General features: G+C 31.9%; 1 protein-coding gene across 8 annotated transcripts in view; it reads left to right on the top strand.

Moving 5' to 3' along the window:
- Positions 1-20,574, top strand: part of Dlg1 (discs large MAGUK scaffold protein 1) — a 267,031-nt gene that overhangs the window by 215,152 nt on the left and 31,305 nt on the right. For 4 of the 8 annotated variants that reach the window (XM_071615213.1, XM_027935952.2, XM_027935954.2 and 1 more), the window contains 4 exons: positions 2,205-2,319; positions 7,084-7,260; positions 11,355-11,424; positions 15,852-15,951. In XM_071615213.1, coding sequence (XP_071471314.1) covers positions 2,205-2,319; positions 7,084-7,260; positions 11,355-11,424; positions 15,852-15,951 — 462 coding nt within the window. Of the gene's footprint in view, positions 1-2,204; positions 2,320-7,083; positions 7,261-11,354; positions 11,425-15,851; positions 15,952-16,635; positions 16,670-20,574 lie in introns of all 8 variants that reach the window. The other 4 variants (XM_027935953.2, XM_027935955.2, XM_071615215.1 and 1 more) reach the window with 2 other exon arrangements.

Raw genomic sequence — 20,574 nt, forward strand, 5'->3', positions numbered from 1 at the left:
ATCCTGGCCTGTTTTAATCAAACCTTGAAAATTACACAAGATCATCAGGACTTCTTGGTTATAAGCAAGTCAGAAAAAAGCCCAAATTCAAACAGAGGGGAATTAGACTCCACCTTTTGTTGGGGAAATGAAAGTTACATTGTATAAGAGCATGTGGAAGCACTTTTGGAAAATATAATCTGCCACAGTTATTTTGTAAAGGTTCTACACACACACACACACACACACACACACACACACACACGCGTAACCTAAATCATAAGAATAAAACTGGGATAAACACCAAAAGTTAACTCAAGTATTAAAACAATTTTCAGGTTTACTAATGAAGCAAACAAAAAGATTATGTAGTGGTTTTTAAAAAGTGAGAAACATCTGACTATATGGCTATTCTTACTATTTCGTGGGGAAGAAACAAAGGAGAAATCTATAAGTTTACCATTTAAAAAGAAGATGATGAGGCTGGGAGTGAACTTAGTGGTAGGACTTCTGCCTACCTTTTGCAAAGTCCTAGGTTCAACCGCTAGTAAAGAAGCAAGGAAGTTTTCATGTATTCATACACATAATTATATATTATATACATATATAATAAAATAAAGATGAATGTTTTACAGGGATGTGTGTATATGCTTATATTGTTAAAAATGGAGGAATAAGCTTTTCTTTACATATTTACTTATCAGGAACAGGACAGAATAGGATGAGTAAAGGATAGAGGCTGAACTTCATTTTTTTAAAATATTTTTTTAATTGTCAGTAGACCTTTATTTTATATATATGTGGTGCTGAGAATCAAACCCAGGGCTTCACACAATCTAGGCAAACATTCTACCACTGAGCCACAACCCCAGCCCTGGACATCCTTTTTAATATTCTTCTTGCTGTAAGATTTGACTTTTGACTTATTTCACTTACTTACAAAAACAAAAAATTTAAAAAGCAGCCCCTAAAAATTGAAGTTTAAAGTAAAAAGAAACAAATGAACCTAATGTGTAACCATTTGGCAGCCTTAACACCCAAGGAAGAATTATTCCAAGTGACTAAAACAGTAATTCAGCCAGGCATGGTGTTTCTGCCTATAATTTCAGCTACTCAGAAGGCTGATCACAAGTCCAGGGCCAGCCTGGGCAACTTTGTATGACTTTGTCTCAAAATTAAAAATAAAAATGGCAGGGGATGTAGCTCAATGATTGTGAGCCTCTGCAGAGGAGAGAGGGGGCGGAACTCAAAGCATATCTCCCATGGCCTATATACCTATCTGTAAATCTTAGCTGTGTCAACATATAATAAAGAAGATTTGTCATGATAGTTACATAGTAATGTGAGTTTTTTAATAATTGGTTGCCTCAGTTAATCATAATATCCATTAAAAAACATGATATGACAATGATGAAAGGAAGAGTGACCCAGCAGTATTTATTCTTACTCTGTCTTCTTAAGCTATACAACTCACAAGCAAATTGTTTGTTCTAAGACTAGGTTTATAAGAAAATCAAGTTTGATATAACATTGATTTAAAAGAAAAGACATAAATGTGTACAACTTTGTAATTGCAATAATTTTTTTTAAAGTGCTACAAGTTTTTGTTAAAGATTGAGTAGTTCTTAATGTATAATATAGTTTAAAGTAGTCCATTTTCAAAATTATTCTTTTATATAAAAATGTGTTAAATAAAAATATTTAGGAATGTTATTTCAGATTTTTTTGCATCTTATTTTGACATTTGATAACTTACGAATTATTAGTTAAAATTTATCAGTTTGTTAAAGCACATTTTTATTATTGATCTGCATAAGTTCTGCATAAGAATATAAGGTTAACTGTTAAAGGTTAGTAATCAAAGCATCTAGTTCATTAATATAGCTTTTTTAAGACAAATTAGAATAAATTCTGGTTTTTAACATATGCACTTAATTTAGACAGTAAGGTAAGATTGATAGTGCTGTTTGATTCATGGAATTGCATTAACTGATTAAATATTATATGAATGTAGAAAAATTCTAAGGCAATTTAATTTCTGACACATTAAGAAGCTCATAATTTTTAAGTTTTCATGTTGAACAAAATCTTATGCATTTTACTGTTTTAAATTCTAACCACATTTAATCTATTTTGAAACAGCTTAAACATTTAGCAGTTTATCTTTAGGTAACTTATTTTTTTGAGACTATAAAATAAAATTATTTCTCTTTTCCTTCCTTCAGAGTACAGTCGTTTTGAAGCTAAAATACATGACTTACGGGAGCAGATGATGAATAGTAGTATTAGTTCAGGGTCAGGTTCTCTACGAACTAGCCAGAAGCGATCCCTCTATGTCAGGTAAATGTTTTACTTCTAATTATAGCAATCTTTAATTATCTATGCATGCAAATTCTTTCGGTATTTTCCACTGACTTAAGTTTTATTATAAAAAAATATATTACAAGTTAGTGGAATGTTTTTTAATGATTGATTTTCTGACAGTGTATCTATGAAGAGTTAGAATATTATAATTTCATTAGTGAAAGTTATGTAACCCTTTGAATAATCATGATAAAGACAAGATAAATGTGAACTTGGAAGTATTTTTAGATTGGTGTTTTAGGAATGCAAACCTGACATATTATACCACACTTAGATTTACTTGTATCATTTATAATAGGATATATTCCATTTGAGTAACTTATAAATTACCTTGGCAGTTTCTTTAAAAGTAAAGAGAGCAAATAAAAATAATAAGTGCTGGGGGCAGTAGTACAAGCTTGTTATCCCAGCTATTGGGGAAATGGGACAGGAGAATCACAAGTTTGAGACCAGCCTCTGTAACTTAGAACCTGTCCCAAAATTTAAAGGGCTGTGTTTTGTTTTGTTTTGTTTTTGGGGAAGGGGGAGTTAGTTCAGTGGTAAAGCACTCCTGGTGATTTATGAAATACTTAAACAAAAAGAAAAACATTTTGTACACTTGTTTGGAGTACTTTTATTTATTTATTTATTTTTATACCAAGGATTGAACCCAGGGGCACTTAACCACCATGCCATACCCCCAGACATTTTTAACTTTTTAGTTTGAGACAGGGTCTCACTAAGTTGCTGAAGCTGACTTTTAATTTGTGATCCTCCTGCCTAGCCTCCTGAGCTGCTGGAATTATAGGTGTGCGCCACCACACCTGGCCATTTTTATTAATTTTTTAAAGATATAACACTCTAATTTTAAAGTTCGTATGTTATCAAAAAGCCTTATAATGAAAAGTAATAGTCATCTCCTACCAGCCTCTAGTTTCATCCTCTTTAAACAGTTATCTTCCATTTTCAAAGCAAACTCCCTTGCCTTTACCTCTTAATTTCTAAATAACATGTATATATTACTGTTTTCTACTTTAAACATTATGGACTTACTGCCACTGTGTTCCCCTACCACACCATTCATTCTGCCTCTTATTATGTGACCCACACATAATCCCTATCACTGTCAATAAAATTAATAGTATTGAGAGCCATGTGTCTAAATAAGCCTCTACAGTTTTTCACAACATGTGGACACATAAATGGTCTTAAATCAGATGGAGTTTCTTCCCATTTTTGTGCTCCAGTAGTTACTCTGTAGACTGGCTGTACATTCTCAAAAAGGACTTCCCTTTGCCATTACCCTGTTCCCTTTGCCTCTTTACTGTATCAGGATATGTTGCTTGCGTGTCACATTTTCTTCTTAGTTTTCTTTTGTTTTCCTAAAGTGATTCTCTAGTAAATTCCTGAGAAAAGATTGGGTGGGAGGTATTTATTCATTTTTTTTTTTTTTTTTTTTTGAGTCTTAGCATGTCTGAAAGTGACTCTATTCTGCTTTCTCAATTAGAATTTAGTGGGGAGGGGTAATATCCTGTTCTATTTTCCAAGAGTTCCTTCTTGTTATCTGATTTTTTGTCATTTTTTTATTTCATAAACGTGATAACTAATGTTTTTCTGAGGTTTTATATTTCAAGTATTCTCTGTGTTTTTATTTTATAGTTAGTTTATTTTCTTTAGTTTTTTATATGTGAGGTGTTCTTTAACTATTCAGTGATCCTTGTTTTCCATTCTTAACAAAGAATGAAACTAGAGGGTTTAACTAGAAGATAATGGAAGAGGAATAAATTGGCTCTTTCACTCTCCTCTTCTGCCTCATGTCATTCTTGTCTTTTGTGTCATACAGTAACGCTAAAGAATACTTAATCTCCTGCCAGCAATATAAACCAGATTGCTAGAATTTTCTTTTTCAGTATATGGATTTCCCGTTCATTCACTTGTTTTCAATCTAACTTCTTCCTACACCCCTCCAAGTTCCACAGCACCTAGCTTCTCAGACTCAAGTTTCTCTAAGATTAAACCTCTGGTCTTCTATAGGACTAGAAATGGGAAAAGGGGCCTGGAAGATCTAATGGCTATATAAAGTTTCCACCTTCTGTTTTCAGTAGTATAACTTATCCCTGCTTACCTGGATACTGTACACCTCTAATTTTTGAGCACGTGTAAAGTTCTTATGGAATAAATCTTGTTTCAGTATCCCTTTCTTCAGGTACCCTAGTTATAGCTTCTCTTAGTCTGCTAAGTATAGGTATCATCCAAAAATATTATTAAAATCTCTTTTCTCCTATTGTCCTCTTTTGTATTTTTATTTTTCATTGTCATTATAATGAGTTTCAAGATGGAAAGGAAATAAACAAATGTAGGCAGTCTGCCAGTTAACCAGAGGTTCATGGTTCTTTACTTTCAAAAAATAAAAACAAGGCTATGAAAGATCATAGTTGATGCCTTTTTATAAATCTCTGAAACAAACTAAACCATTATAATGTTTCAACCCAATAAGTCCAAAGTTTTCAGTTCTGTAAATATTTCAACAAAGTTAGAACAGGTTCATTAAAATATATTGGAAATCATAATATAGAGCTCATATAGCCTTTATATTTTTTCATATATGTATATGTCCCACATCTGAGACAATGGGACAACATGTGATAAAACTAAAGCAACAACAACAATAGCAAAAAGGATCAAGACAATTAATAAACACTGTATTCAAAACAGTGGTTTCAAAACTTTATAATAATGATATAAAACTTTATAATGATGATTAACTCTTGATCCAAGGGAAGAAGGATCAGAGAGAGAATATATAGGTAAGTAAATTATTGATAATGGTCAAAGTGTTCATTATACTCTTAAAATTAATAACTCATGTATTCCATGCATTTATTATTTTAATGAATCAAATATGACAAAAGATAGTGCTAACAGAATAGAGATTGCGGATGATTTCTTTTGACCATTTATTCATCAGTAATATACTTCTATTTTGTGATTCAAAAGTTGAATTTTTTACTAAAATGTTGAGATAATATTTTCCCTTTTCTGAATGTCTTTTGACTTTGTTCTGTTGAGGTACTTTATTTTTTATTTTATAATATGTTGATTTGTATCCTCATCTTCTAAATATTTTCTTACATGTTAAGTAAGCCATCCCACTTAATTTCCACATACTTCTCTGAGACCATTAGCCTTGAAAGAAAAGATCACATTTGAAAAACATGAATTGCCAGTTCATTCATTAACTCCATCATGTAACTCCATCTCTCATCAGATTTTACTTCAGGAGAAAAGTTTCTAAAAATTGAGTAGCATGGAAGGCTGTGGATATGGCTCAGTGTTAGAATGTTTGCCTTGCATATGCAAAGCCCTGGTTTCATTGTCTAGCATCACAGAAGAATTAAAAAAAAGTTGGGTAGAATGAAAAAAGAGTAGGGATTTGTATCCTCATTTGTGATTATCAAATTGGAATAAAAGAATAAATAAATAGTATTTAAAATGTAATTATTGGAATTCTTTCTTATTCTCTTTATTTGTTCATTTTTTTGTCAGTTTTAGCAGTACTCAGGATTGAACCTAGGACATGTACGCTACCACTAAGCTACAACCTCAGCCCTTTCTTGTACTCTAAAGAGAATTTATTTGAATTTAAAAATTAAATTTGTTTATATATTGTACACAAATTAATCAAGTGACAGCTCATAATATTTTTATCAAAATTTTCAATATTCTTAATATTTTGCAATTGCCAAAGTAATAAAGCATTTTTTCCAAAATATTTGGCAACTGATATATTCATTTGTATTTTTCATTCTTGTTTTGTGAACAAATGGAAGAAGGAATGATTAATGGAATAATCACGATTTTGATTTAGTCTTTCAGTTCACAACTATTGGATCAAATTTATCAGGGAATTTGTTTTCAGGTGTCTAGTTAAAGTAAACAGAAGAGTATCTCTTAATGTTTACTTTCTATTTATTATTTTAGAACAACTCTCTAGATTTGTCTCTATTTTGGAATTCAGTATGGGTTGTCATTGGATTTTACTTACAGCATTTTTTGGTTTGGGTATTGGTTTCTTTTGGTTTGGTTTGGTTATGAAATGGAGTCTCACTACATTTTCCAGACTGGCCCCAAACTCCTGGGCTCAAGCAATTCCCCTGCCTCAGCCTCCCAAATAGATGTGTCAACACACTCAAAAGCATTTTTTAAATTTCTTGTACACATTTTACCAAATTTGATCTAATCCTCAGAACAACCCTACAAAATATTATTAGCCCTGTTTAATAGATAAGAAAAGCCTCAGGAGAATCAAATAAACTGCCCAAAGTAAAAGCAAACACAGAAACTACAATATAACTCCAATAAGTAGAGGACATACCACTCAAGCCCTCAAGTCTGATTCCAAAGCACCTGCTAATTCATCTATACCAGCACTGTCCAAAAGAAACATAATATGAGCCACGTATATTGGTTTTAATTTTCTGAAAGTCACATTTAAAAAAAAAAAAAACTATTTCTCATACAGTATTGAAAGAAATAGGTAATATATCTAAACTATTTCCATAACAAGTTGATTTGATACTTGTTTTGTCTCATTTTCTTGTGCATATAGTACAATATTGATCTTGGCATTATCTTGCCTACCATAGTATAATACTAGTTTAATTATCCAAGTTATATATACTTTGAGAATCCTATATTTACTTAAAATTGATTAATACCACAATAATAAATAATTATGGGCTTTTCTTCTTCTGAATCTAGAGCCCTTTTTGATTACGACAAGACTAAAGACAGTGGCCTTCCCAGTCAGGGACTGAACTTCAAATTTGGAGATATCCTCCATGTTATTAATGCTTCTGATGATGAGTGGTGGCAAGCCAGACAGGTTACACCAGATGGTGAAAGTGATGAAGTTGGAGTGATTCCCAGTAAACGCAGGTAAATTTGTTTGTTTGTTTGTTTATTTGTTTTACCACTTGAAAGTAGGGCATAAATAGCATAAAAAATTGCTGTTTCTTTACATTTCTTTTACTGTATAATATGAATGGACCTGGAAGACATTATGCTAAGTGAAATTAACTAGACACGTGAAGACAAATATTGGATAATCTCATTTGTATATGAAATCTTAAATAGCAAACTCAGACATTAGAGTGGTGGTCACTAGGGGTTAGGGGAACAAGGAATGGGAAGATGTTGGTCAAGAGACACAAAGAGCAAATACCAGAAATCTTATGTATATGATGGCAAGCCACAGGTAACAATACTGTACTGTATTCTTGAATTTTGCTCAGTAGGTAGATCCCAAGTGCATTTTACCATCATCAACAATCCAAAAAAGATAACTAAGTAATAGATTTTTTAATTAGCTTAACTATAATGATTATTTTACAATGTTTGCCTGTCAAATCAAATTGTGTGCCTTAAATATGCATAATTAGATTTTAAAAACACCAAGACAACTGAATAAATTTATTTTATTGAAGTGTTGATTTTATACTTTGTTTTCCAGTATTGTGCTTCACAACTATTTAATTTTATTCACATTGAATTGTAACCAATGGCATAATTAGAAGATATGATGCCCCCACACAGATCTCTTTAAAGTTCCTCCTGGTTGCTAAAAAAATAAATAACTCTTGTGTCACTATGCCATGTGTCTATACCAGTAAAAGGAGACAGAATTAAAAGTGTCTGTAGTTTTCCTATGTTAAGTGGTAATAGGACTTACATTTTTTAAGCTTTTGATTGTGTACATTGCCTCCTTTAGATTTAATAGAAATATTTAGTGGGATACTTCACTTCTCCTTTTTCTTGATTAACTTAGACCTGTTGGTACTGTCTTTGCTCTTTATGTTTAACCATTCATTTTTGTGATTCATTAATGCATGTTTACCATCTAGTGGCAAAAGTGATTATATACAAATGTCTTTAGTATGATCCATAATTGGGGAGGCGGGCCTAGAGAAGAATGGACAAACTTTGGATTGGGCAGGAGGGAGTGAGGGGAGGGGAGGGGGTGTGGGGGTGAGAAGGATGGTGGAATGCCATGAACATTATTACTCTCTCTATATATATATATGTATGATTGTATGAATGGTGTGACTCTGCGTCATGTACAGCCAGAGAAATGAGAGGTTGTGATCCATTTGTGTACAATAAATTGAAATGCATTCTGCTGTCACGTATAACTATTTAGAACAAATTAAAAAAAAAAAAAAGTATGATCCCAGTTTAGAGTACCTTATAAGGTCTCTGAAATGTTGACTGTACTTTTATAAGCAAAGTATTAAAATGGCAGCTTATAATTCCTCCAAGATAGTTTTAAGATAGCCAGCAAAAATAATAATGTCTGTTATAGTTAGTTAATTGATTTGAGATAAAGCTTATGATGTAATAAACATACTTTTGCGGGGCAGGGGTTGTGACTCAGCAGTGGAGCACTCGCCTAGCACATGCCGGGTGCTGGGTTCTGTCCTCAGCACCAATAAAAATAAATAAAGGTATTGTTTCAAACTAAAACAAAAACAAAATATTTTTTTAAAGAACATGCTTTTTCTTATTGAGTTGGATTTATATTTTGTTGGAATCACTGTAATTGGTAAATATACAAATTATTTATAAACCATCTATAAACCTCTTTCTATATTTTATACAAAAAAGTAGTATTAATCTGTTCTTGTGGTGCTGGGGATAAAACTTTGGGCATCATGCATACTAGGCAAGTGCTCTATCACTGAGCTACACTCATCCCTAGCCCAAGAATAGTATTATTAAAGTATTTAATTTAAAGTAATTGATCTTTAATTTAATTATTAAAGATGTTTTAATTGTGGTTTTAGGGTTGGTTTATAACTTATTGGGTAGATCCACATACTTAGCAATATCCATCTATGTGCAATCTTATGTTTGATGGCAAATTCTCTTTTAGCAATGCAGCCCCTTAATGTAACTTTTTCCCAAAATAGAATATATTCTGCTTAAAATTCAAAAATGCCTCCTCCCTACATTCTTGAGTCAGTAGAAACCTCACATCTTAAATGTCAAGGTCAGAGTTCCTAAAAATTTTCTTATCCCTTGGAACCTCATATCTCACAAAGGCTCTCCATGTACCTGCAGCCAATGTTTGATGAAAAGAGAATTAAGAATTACTGTAAGAGATATATCTTGAGACCCTACCAGTCCCCAAATTCATGAGTAGCATTACAGAATATAATTTTTCTCCCATAAAATACAGTATGAAACTACAACTAACTAGGCTATTTCATTCATGAATATATTCTAAACTTGTTTTTCCTTAAATTGAACTGTCTCCTACTTAGACTTCTTTACTTCTAAGAATTATAATTACTTCAATTCTTGACTTTCTTTCAGGGAAAGAAATCTTTCTTTCAGAGAAAGAAAACCTGGAAAATTGCTAAATTCAGTAAAGAAATAAACACCTTTTAAGTCACTCAACTATTTACTGAATAAGCAATAGTTAAGAAACAAAGCCATTTTGAATATGGCTTACCAACTAAATGGTAATTTTGTTGTGCCTTCAGCAAATACTTAGATATTATAAATTATGCATGTCATGGCCCCTCAAGATTGCTCTGGAATAGTAAAGAACATAAGTTATAAGTCTATGAATGCCAAGGCTCTGCTCTACCTGTGGTAAAACTATATAGCTAGATATATTTATTCATATGCTATTTGGGTAGGTTTTTCTGCAGTATGCTTGCATAATTGCGTGTTAAAAATCTAAGGATTTATAAAAACATACTTTAAATCAAACTTTGCAAGATTATATTGATGTTAGAATCTACAATAAATTTTGGTTTACACTTATAATTTGCTTGCATATTTTTGAAGAGCTAACACTTTAACAAGGTTCAAAGTTCTATAAGCTGTTTAGGTTCCCTCTAAACCTATTTCACCTTACAGGAATAAGGAGAGTTACCAGTTCTTCTATATCCCTCAAAAAATACTGTAAAACTTATGTTTTACACTCTAACTAGCTACTTTATATATATATATATATGCACATATACATCACTGAAATTAAGCTTAATTTTTATGTTTCTCGCTTATTTTTCTAAGTTTCAGAAAAGTAAGTACAAAAAATTGCAAGAATAGTACAGTGAACATCCACACACCAAATGTTAAGTTTTACCACATTTGCTTTCTCAGTCTTAATTTGTAGCATTGGTGTCCTACGCTAATAGTTTTTTCATCTTTTATTGGTACATTACAATTATACTTAATAGTGGAATTCACTGTGATATAATCATACATGCACATAACATATTTCTTTAAAAGACTAAACCAGCTGGGCACATGGTACATCCTGTAATCCCAATGACATGGGAGGCTGAGGCAGAAGGATCACAAGTTCAAAGCCAACCTGGGCAGCGAAAAGACCCTATTCCAAAATAAAAATGGCCAAGGATGTAGCTCAGTGGTAAAGCATCCCTGTATCATAAAAGAAAGAAAAGGAAGCAAGGAAAGAAGGAGAAAGAAAACCTGAAAAATTGCTAAATTCAGTAATGTTGCCTCATAATATTTTAAATATAATTATGAAATTTAGTGCATGTGTAAGTTTACACATATACACTTTATTTTGGTATTCCATAAGTGTGTTGTATTTTATTAAATGAGCTCAATATTTCATTTTTCTGCAATTCTAATTAATTTTGGTATGTAAACCTATATGACTCCTAGAGATTTTAGCATATAAAAATATTCATTATAGAGCTATCAGATCTGTGATTTCTAGTAAGATTCCTAGATACATTTGGTTTACTTAAAAAAAAAATAACATTCTAGTTAAATGTGATGGGGCATACCTATAATGCCAGCTACTTTGGAAGGTGGAGGCAGGAGGATGGTAAGTTCCAAGCCAACCCGGGCAACATGGAGAAGACCCTGTGTCTCAAAAAAAAAAAAAAAAAAAACCCTGGGAGCCAGGATGTACCTCAATGATAGAGCCTGCTTAAGGCCCTAAATTCAATCCCTACCACCTAAATAAATAATCTTCTGTACTTTGACAGAGTTGAGAAGAAAGAAAGAGCCCGTTTAAAAACAGTAAAATTCAATTCTAAAACAAGAGGAGATAAAGGGGTGAGTATATGAAATCTCTTATTTTTGAAAATAAATGAGGACAGTATACTTTTTCATAATTATCATTTGAGCTAGATTGTTAAGAAAGATTTTGCCATAGAATTAACTATAAGCAGCTCTTTCCAGGTGCTTTACAGTAATAGTGAGCATTTATTAAAGTACCCATTTCACAGACATTTCCAAATAATTAAAACTACCATTTGATATATTCTTAGCAACATACTTTTGATCAGGGTTATTTTTATAAATGAAATGGATTATATTATCACTACTAATAGTGAAAGCTAGTTTAATATTGACTCCTCTATACTATAGGTGCCTTCAAAATATCAACTGTTAAGAAGTTTACAAGTTCTTGCAAGTGAATTCATGAAAATCTCCTTGTTCTCTGAACCGCCGTCATTGTAGAAATAATTTCTCAATAGAATTCATGTTTTAAATGTTGGAATCAACATGAATATTTATTTGGAGGGAATAATGAAAGTGAGTCAAAGAAGTTTTGTAGATAGAAAAGAAATGCATCAATTTTTACATATATAAAGATATGTAAATATATTTACATATTTAAGATATATAAAAACATATTTACATATCTTTAGATATATATATTTACATATAGATATGTATTTTTCATTTTTATACTGTGCTTGAGTATAAAAATTTTGGATGCCAGTGGATGAGAAAGTACCAATTTCACTTATACTACGTTGACTGTAATTCCTGATTATCCTGAACTCACTGCAAGAAATCTTCTAAAAGTAAGCCTGAATAAAGAGCTGAACAAGTTGTGTTGAAATACTTTTCATAGCAATTGGTTTTATGTGTTGGAGGGGTCTTTTTGTTGTTGTTGTTTTTACTCTAAAATAAATATTTGATAATATTTGAAAAGTTAACACAGCAAAATAAATTTACCCTCCATACAACTCTGTTACCAATTCACTAAGCACTCAAGCATAATATTTTAAAATATAAGAAATATTGTGTTTGGTCCACAAAATTAAATCTGAGTAAATTCAATAATATATTCAGGTTTTTTGAAAGTAATAAATTCCTTTAAAAGTAACTTGTACCTTTCAGAAAACACAATTTTCAGTATTTAAAATGGAAAATTTTATAGGAGGAAAAAATCCCAAGTAACTGCTTAGAATGTGAAATAAATACAGTGCTTTTTGTGCTTGTTTTATATATGTCTTTAAAAATAATTTAGTACACTACACTTAATTGAAAAAGATTGCATGTTGTAGCTTTTCTTTCATACTAAATTAACGATATATTTATATCTTAGTCTTGTTTGTTGACTGTAACCAACTTGATACACAATCACTGTGTTCTAACACAGCACCAAAAATATGCATGATACTGAGTGGGGTAAAAATACGCTTGCCATTGATACAGAACTGCATTTCTTTCTGTAATACCATTCCTTTTCTTCCTTTTCCTTTCCTTACATGGTAATTTGTGGACTTTATTTTCACTGCAGAATTAATAATATTTCAGTTTCTCCTAACACTTTTTAATGGATTTGGCTATTTTGAAATATACATGGAAATTATATATTTAGATACTTAATATATGTATCATAAATTTGTGATGTTTTCAGTTCTTATATTTATTGCACTCTTGCAATACAGCATCAATGACAACAAATAATTAAACATAGTATTTTTATTGAAAATATAGAAAACCTGGAGGTAGTTTGTCTCTTCAGTTTTGTGTTTTCCTCACACATTTTTGTCTTGTTTGCTTATGCTATTTTTGTTTTCACTTTTAATAAATTCTTCACCTGGACGATATTAAATGTAATACATTTAATACATTTCTTAACTAACAAGCACTCTTTCTATCATATTACAATATCTTATTGATATCTCATTTTGGCTAACTGCAAAGATATCAAAAATCAAAACATTTTAAACTTCATGTTTCTTTTGGTTGTGTACTGTGAAACTGACTCTGACCACTATATATGCAGTAGGAGGAGTAAATCACCTTTTATTAAAAACATTTTCAATTTCATTAGATATCATGAATGTTATTACTAAATTCAAAAACAGTGATTCTTTGGAATAAAAAGACTTAGAATTTTCCTTAATTAGTTTACACACAAATTGTTCTCTACTGAAACTTACATTTTCTTCTCTCCTTTCTAAAATTTCAAGTGAAGATTTTTATTCAGTTGATGCTACTTGACCATTTATAAAACAGTTATAAGTCCAGATTTATCCATGGTGTTTTTTCTCATTATTTTTTACCTCTGCTTAGAGTTTTTTATCTAGTTCCTCAGAGCCTTCAAAATTTAAGATTGAGGGGCTGGGGTTGTGAGGCACTGGGCTCAATTCTCAGCACCACATATAAATAAATAAATAAAATGTACATTAACAACTAAAAAATAAAAATACAAAAAGTTTTAAGATTGAAAATTTAAGGTAGTCTGCTTGGCTAATGATTGAATTAATCATGAATTATTATATGAAAAGGTAAAAATGAAAGCTTAACCTTATTTTTATAAAGTTTCTTTTCAAAATTCTCCCATTATAATTGAAGCTAAAAATTACTTTAACTAACTTTAGTACCTTAATTGCCAGCATCATATGCTTCAAAAAAAGGGAATGCCCAAAACCTACTGCCTGGCATTGATATACTTTAAAACAGTTATGTGCAGTAGTCTCCCCACCTTGTCCATGAACAATATATTCCAAGACTCCCTTGTGGATGCCTGAAACCATGGATTGTACCAAACTCTACATCCACTGTGCTTTTTCTATAGATTCATACCTATGAATAAAGTTTAAATTGGGCACAGTAGGAGATTAACAACAAGTATGTAAAAATAATAGAATAATTGTAACATTATATTATAATCAAACTGCCAGCATACCTACTCTTGTGCTTTGAGGCCATTATTAAGTAAAATAAAGGTTACTTGAACACAAGCACTGACACTGAAACAGTGAATCTGCTAACCAAGATAGATACTGAACACACCCTGGGCAGGGCAGAGCAGGGTAGCATGAGATTTCATCATGCTACTCAAATCAGTGTACAATTTAACACTTAGAACCATTTGTTTCTGAAATTATCCAATCACAAAAAGCAGAATTTCAAATAGGAGGAATCTAATGTAGCATCTTATGACATGAATAAACTCAAGAAAAATGAGAACAAAATTTGTATCCTTTTGGAGCCGGAGGTATAGCCTTATAATAGAACACTAGCATGTGTGAGACCATGAGTTCAATCCCTAGCACCACCCCAAAAAAAAAAAAAAAGTGAAAAAATATTATGTCCTTTATATTATTCCCTCCACTCTCAAATAATAATAATAATAATAATAACAATAATAATAATTTATATTGTCACTGGTAAGTTAGGACATTTTTCTTTTAAACATGAATGCCTATTGCAGAGAAATTACAAATGAAGCCCTTTCTCTTTAATAGCCTCATCATCCTTCTGTGGGCAGTGAAGAATATTAAATCAGTTGCTCAGTTCTCTCATAGCAATTATCTAATAGACTATTAAAATCTTTAATTTTCTTTGTGACCTTGACAGGCACTAACCTTTTTATTTTCTATGCAGAGTATGGTGCCAATGGACTGAATGTGGTTCTATTTTATTTATTTATATATACATTTCAAAATAGATAAGTGCAGTGCAGCTTAAAAACAAGTAAATCAGTTGTAACAATGTTCAAGTTGGCCAAGAGTCTTGACTCTTCTTCCTTGGCTAAGATAACAGTGATAAATCTTCTTTTGGACTCTGTATGTATGCCTGATGGACCTTTTAGTTTTCTTTCCATTTTCTAATTCATGCCATAAGCATTTAATTATCTTTTTCCTCCTCCAAAAAGAAAATGAGATTGTGTGTTTTTAAGTATTTAGCATTAGCAACTTACTCAATTTTTTCATTTACTTTTTTTTTCCAATGGTAGCCTTTCTGTTAGTATAGCCACAAACAAAAGGATAAGGGAAAAACTGTGGTCCAAAGTAAAATGAAAGATTACAACCTAACACGCAAGCAAAGTTGAGCAACAAAATAACATTAAAAATAAATTTTAAAATAGGGCACCTAGCACCATACTTGGAGATTTTTCTTGAAACTTATGGATTCATGTAAACAAATATTAGCTTGATTCATGCTTTTATAGTAATCTGATTTATTCTTTACCTTTTTTTTTGTCAAGTAGCATTCCTTATTGTAAGGTATAACTGAATTGTGCTCTTTAAAAATTTTTTAATATTTTAATTTGTAAAATGTTAGAGGAGTTTATACAAAATTAGAAATTTATTTTTTATATGATTAAGTAAAATTCATACAAACTGCACACTGTGGTCACAGGAGTCAGCTTCCACAGAGCTGCTAGGCTGGGCCTTTGTACACACAGACAGTAGACATCCCTTTGTTTTGCCCCTCCTTCTCTTCTTCAGCAGTCATTCAATGACAAGCGTAAAAAGAACCTCTTTTCCCGAAAATTTCCCTTCTACAAGAACAAGGACCAGAGTGAGCAAGAAACAAGTGATGCTGACCGTAAGTATGTGGATCCAGTGGTCAACTGAAAATAAATGTAGAGGGACCTACTGCCCTGCAGTTGGTTGTTACCATGGAGACAGTTTCAAGAGCTGCAACAGGTTACTAATTGTGTTGACCAGGGGAAATGTTAACAGGCATAAATTCATTTGTATACCAATCTTAACCTTTTCTGGCACCTTAGGAACTCTTAAGCAGTGTTTTTGAATTATGTGTTTATAATTTAAACATATAAAAAATAAATAGAATTATTTAAAATAGGAGTTCTTATTTTTAAAAAACAGACATTCAAATAATGTTTTGGAAGAAAAACATAGATACCTGATTTCTAGGTATGGCCTCACCAATCTTTAAATATTAGGTCATCTGGAATCATTCCATTTTATCCCCTTTCTTCATTATGTGTAGACAATGTAAATTTTATTTTAAGAATAGCAAGAAATGTCCCTGAATTTTGCACCTCGGCCTTAATCAGTCTCTAAACTAAAACTTCCATCCTTTTATAGATTACATTTCATTTCAGTTCCAAACTTTCTGAAATCTATAAAAATGCTCTGTAAGATATGTGCACCTGTAATGGTCTTGGAACTGTCTCTTACTGTAGCACCAATTTTATGTATTACTGACAACTATTTTCTTTGATTATCTTTTTATTGCTTGCTCTCTGGGGACTACTCTCTACAGGAGATCCCTGACGACATGGGATCAAAAGGCCTGAGTAAGTGATCAAAATACTCCCAAGTTATTTTTTAACCTCCATCTACAGACCTACCTTATTCAGATAAATTTGAGATTTGTGGTAATGCCCTTCTGGCATAAGGAGGTGTGTGATTTAGATTGCTTTTAGACTTTTCATGTTTATAACACACTTGGGATTTTTATTTCTGTAATACATACTTTTTGTTTTTCTTACACTCCATTTTTTACATGTCATTTGAAATTTACCTGCTCACAATTATATTTTCCTTTTTGTAATTTTTATGGCAGTCACTTTTGCTAGGGAGTTTTTAATATATAGACTTTTTTAGTTTTTTTTCTTTTAATAGTACTACCTGCTCTCATTATCAGAATATAGAAATATGCTCCCTTAGAGTTTTGTGTCCCTTTTTTTTTTGTTGTTGTTGTTGTTAAAATCACTTTGATTATGCATTAGAAAAGCATTGTAATGTGAAATTATAAAACAGTAGATTTTAATTATTAGAGAAGAATTGCAGACAAGTTCAAATAGCAATTTTGGAGGGAAATTATATATACCTCTTTTCTGAGGAGATTATAAGCAATGAGAAGAGTTACAAGAAATGTTATCCTTTGGTTTTCCTTTAAATCAAGATCTTATCTGTTTTGGGGTTTTGTTGTTTTAGTATTCTAAATTTTCTAGCTAGTACTTAATCTTTATATAGAATTTGGCACAGAAGCTGTTATACACAAGGAATTCAGTAAATATTCAAATGAACTACTGAAGCAAAATTTACTTACATAAATTTTGCAGACAAAATTTTAAATTTGGTTGATCTCAAATTGCTTGTTTATGAAAATTTGCCATATACTACTCAGTAACTTTAGGTACAGTGAATCATAAATAATCTTTAGGCTAAATTGTATTCTAAATAGTTCTTTTCATTTGGAACATTAAGCATTTTGAAAACTTATTTTTTTGTAATTCATTGGTCATTAAGAATATAGCCAATTCTGTGAGCTTTCTAAGATCTACATTAATAAACATTCAGTTTCACAGACTTTTTCTCCTGATTTATGGTAACTTTATATTGTAATATTAATCTAAACTGTAGGCATTTATTTCAACCTTAGGACTTAGGTATGCATTAGGTTGAAGACAGTTTACTTTATGTATAATTTTTTCTATTGGGCATACTTTGTTATTTTTACATGTGCCTTTTTAAAATTTCGTAAGGACCATAGATTTTTTTATTAATAGTAGCATCCCTTTTTTTAAATCTCTTACATTTAAGGGGGGAAAACAATCTTCAAAACTAGAAAATCATTTTCACAGATTATAGATGCTATAGAATTTATTTTGAGATTATTTTGAGATTGATATATTTTTAGAAGTGATATGAATCAGCAATGTACTTACCCATTTTTACCATCATTGAGATAACAGAGATCTGTGGAACACTTCTAGGAAAAGGAACTAAATGAAGAACTTGGTTCCCATATTGATACCGTTATAATTATAACCTGACATTATATCTCTGGTTCTAACTAAGGGTTGGAATTTGAGAAGCAGAACAATATGAAAAATGGTAACTAATTATCAGACTTAGAAAAGGTTTGACTTTCTGGACAGTAACTTAAGGTCACTTGAATAATAGGTATTGCTTCATCTCATAGGAATTATGAGATGTTACATATGGCCTTAGTTATCTATATTTTATATTTAAGAATACAGGGGAAAATTAAACAAAATCCTATGAGATTTTAAAGTAAGAAAATACATTCAACCTAATATAGGTAGTCATTAAACCTTGTTGGAACAGAACTCACCTAAGGAATCTGCAGAGTAAGCTATTCCAGAGACATAGAATGACCTATTTAAAATATGTAGAATAATACTGAATATCAAGGAAAATTTATATCCATATGTAAATACACACAACCTATGAAAAATAAGATATTTAATTGAAGAGCTGAGAAACAAAAGTGATACCGTAGAATGCTTTTCATATATATGAATCCAAGAGACTGATAAATTATTGATTTGCGGTCTTGACACTTGAGAAAACAGTGAGAGAAATTGCTTTTACTTACATAATTCTGACTAGCAGGACTAACATACAGTAGAAGTCTACAAGAATATAGCTAAATCACCATCTTAATTTAAAACTAGAAACAGAAACCTGTATTACTTTTATGCTTTAAGGATGCAATTCTGAAGGAGCTCAAGGCAATAAAACTGAGTAAGATTCCTTTAACAGAGACAAAATAGGAAATTTAGCCCAATAGAAGATATATAAGGTGCATTTGTGACAATCTTTCCATTTTTACAATTTCTAATCTTGTCAAACACCTCAAAATCTCTTCTCAGGCACACAATTTTCCTGTTACATATCTCTTTCCTTTCTTCTCATTCTAAAGACCTATTTAAGCAAAATTCTGCACAGCTCTTAGATGCCAAAATCAGACTTATTTGTGTTTTAAATAAAATATAAGCGTAGTCGTATTGCTTGGGATTGATGATATATTCAGGGAGAGCAAACTGTCAGGAAGAAATACTTAAGTAGAAATGTGGAAACTTGGTTAGAGGATTTGAAATGCTTGTGGTTATTTCAAATATCATAAATTAAAAAATGAAAATATAAATATATTTGCATCATGTATATTAAAGGGATGATGTTCTTATACTATAAATTTTGAATCAGTAAGAAACAGACCTAAATGTCCATTAGAAAACTAGACATAAGATAATACAAACACGTTAGCTTTCCCATTAATTTAACAAATACTTGATTGATCAACTTGGAAAAAGATTATTTGGGCTCACAGTTTTGGAGGTTCTGGTCCATTATAGATTGGCCCTCTTATTTTGGGGCCTGTGGCAAAGCAGCACATCATGGTGGGGAGTGCATGGTGGAGCAAGCTGCTAAACTACATGATAACTGAGAAGCAAAAACAGAAAGTAGGATCTGAAGCACTGTAGTCTCCTTCAAAGTCACACCCTCCCCCATTGATCTGAAACCTCCATGGAACCCCACATCTGAAAGTTTCTACCACCTCCCAATAGTGTCATACTGGGACCAAGCCTTAAAATGTGGGTCTTTTGGAGAAGCTGCAGATCCAAACTATAGCAACAAGATTGCTCAAAAGATAAGCAAAGCCAGGAGTGGTGGTACACACCTGTTATCCCAGCACTCAGGAAGCTGAGCAGGATGATCATGAGTTCAAAGACAGCCTCAGCAATTTAACAAGACCCTAAGCAACTTAGACCCTACCTCTAAATAAAAAATAATTTTAAAAGGTGTTGGGTCCTCCCCTGGGCATCTCCTGCTGTGGAGGCAAACTAGAGGGGACTGCTGAGCTGGTCCTGACCATGTGGCAGATCATGGGACTGAGTCACTGCAGAGGCGTGAACTGTCACAGCCAGAGAAACAGTGCAGCAGGGGTGACCCAGGACAGTGAGCTGCAAAGATTGTTTTGCACATTCACTGTCACATCTGTGTCTGGACCGGACACGGCACTGGGCTTCTGCGGGAGGTTCTTACCATGTATGTCCTGCGCATCAGTCAGAATCATTACCAGGTTGCTGCGCCCTGTGAGCGGGCAGATGTGCAGATATACTTGACTCTCCTCTCAGTGTAACTTTTATATGAAATAATGTCACCAAGCGACAGTTAAAAAAAAAGGAGGTGGGGCGGGATTGGGCATATGGCTCAGTGGTTAAGATCCCCTGGGCTCAATTCCTGGTACCAAAAAAAAAAAAAAAAGATCAGCAAATTAAATAAGCATATATAAAAATGTTTAATAAGTTTCCTAGTAATCAATAAACAGAATAAAGGAAACTCCAGTGATAAGTAGATGGTTCTATGAAATGGCTTCTCTTTAACATAGGTATCTTTCTGGAAAAGCATCTTTTGGCCCACTAAATTCTCTTCAGGGAATTATCCT

The sequence above is a fragment of the Marmota flaviventris genome, chromosome 8 (genome assembly GCF_047511675.1).
Source record: "Marmota flaviventris isolate mMarFla1 chromosome 8, mMarFla1.hap1, whole genome shotgun sequence".
Classification (NCBI taxonomy): domain Eukaryota; kingdom Metazoa; phylum Chordata; class Mammalia; order Rodentia; family Sciuridae; genus Marmota; species Marmota flaviventris.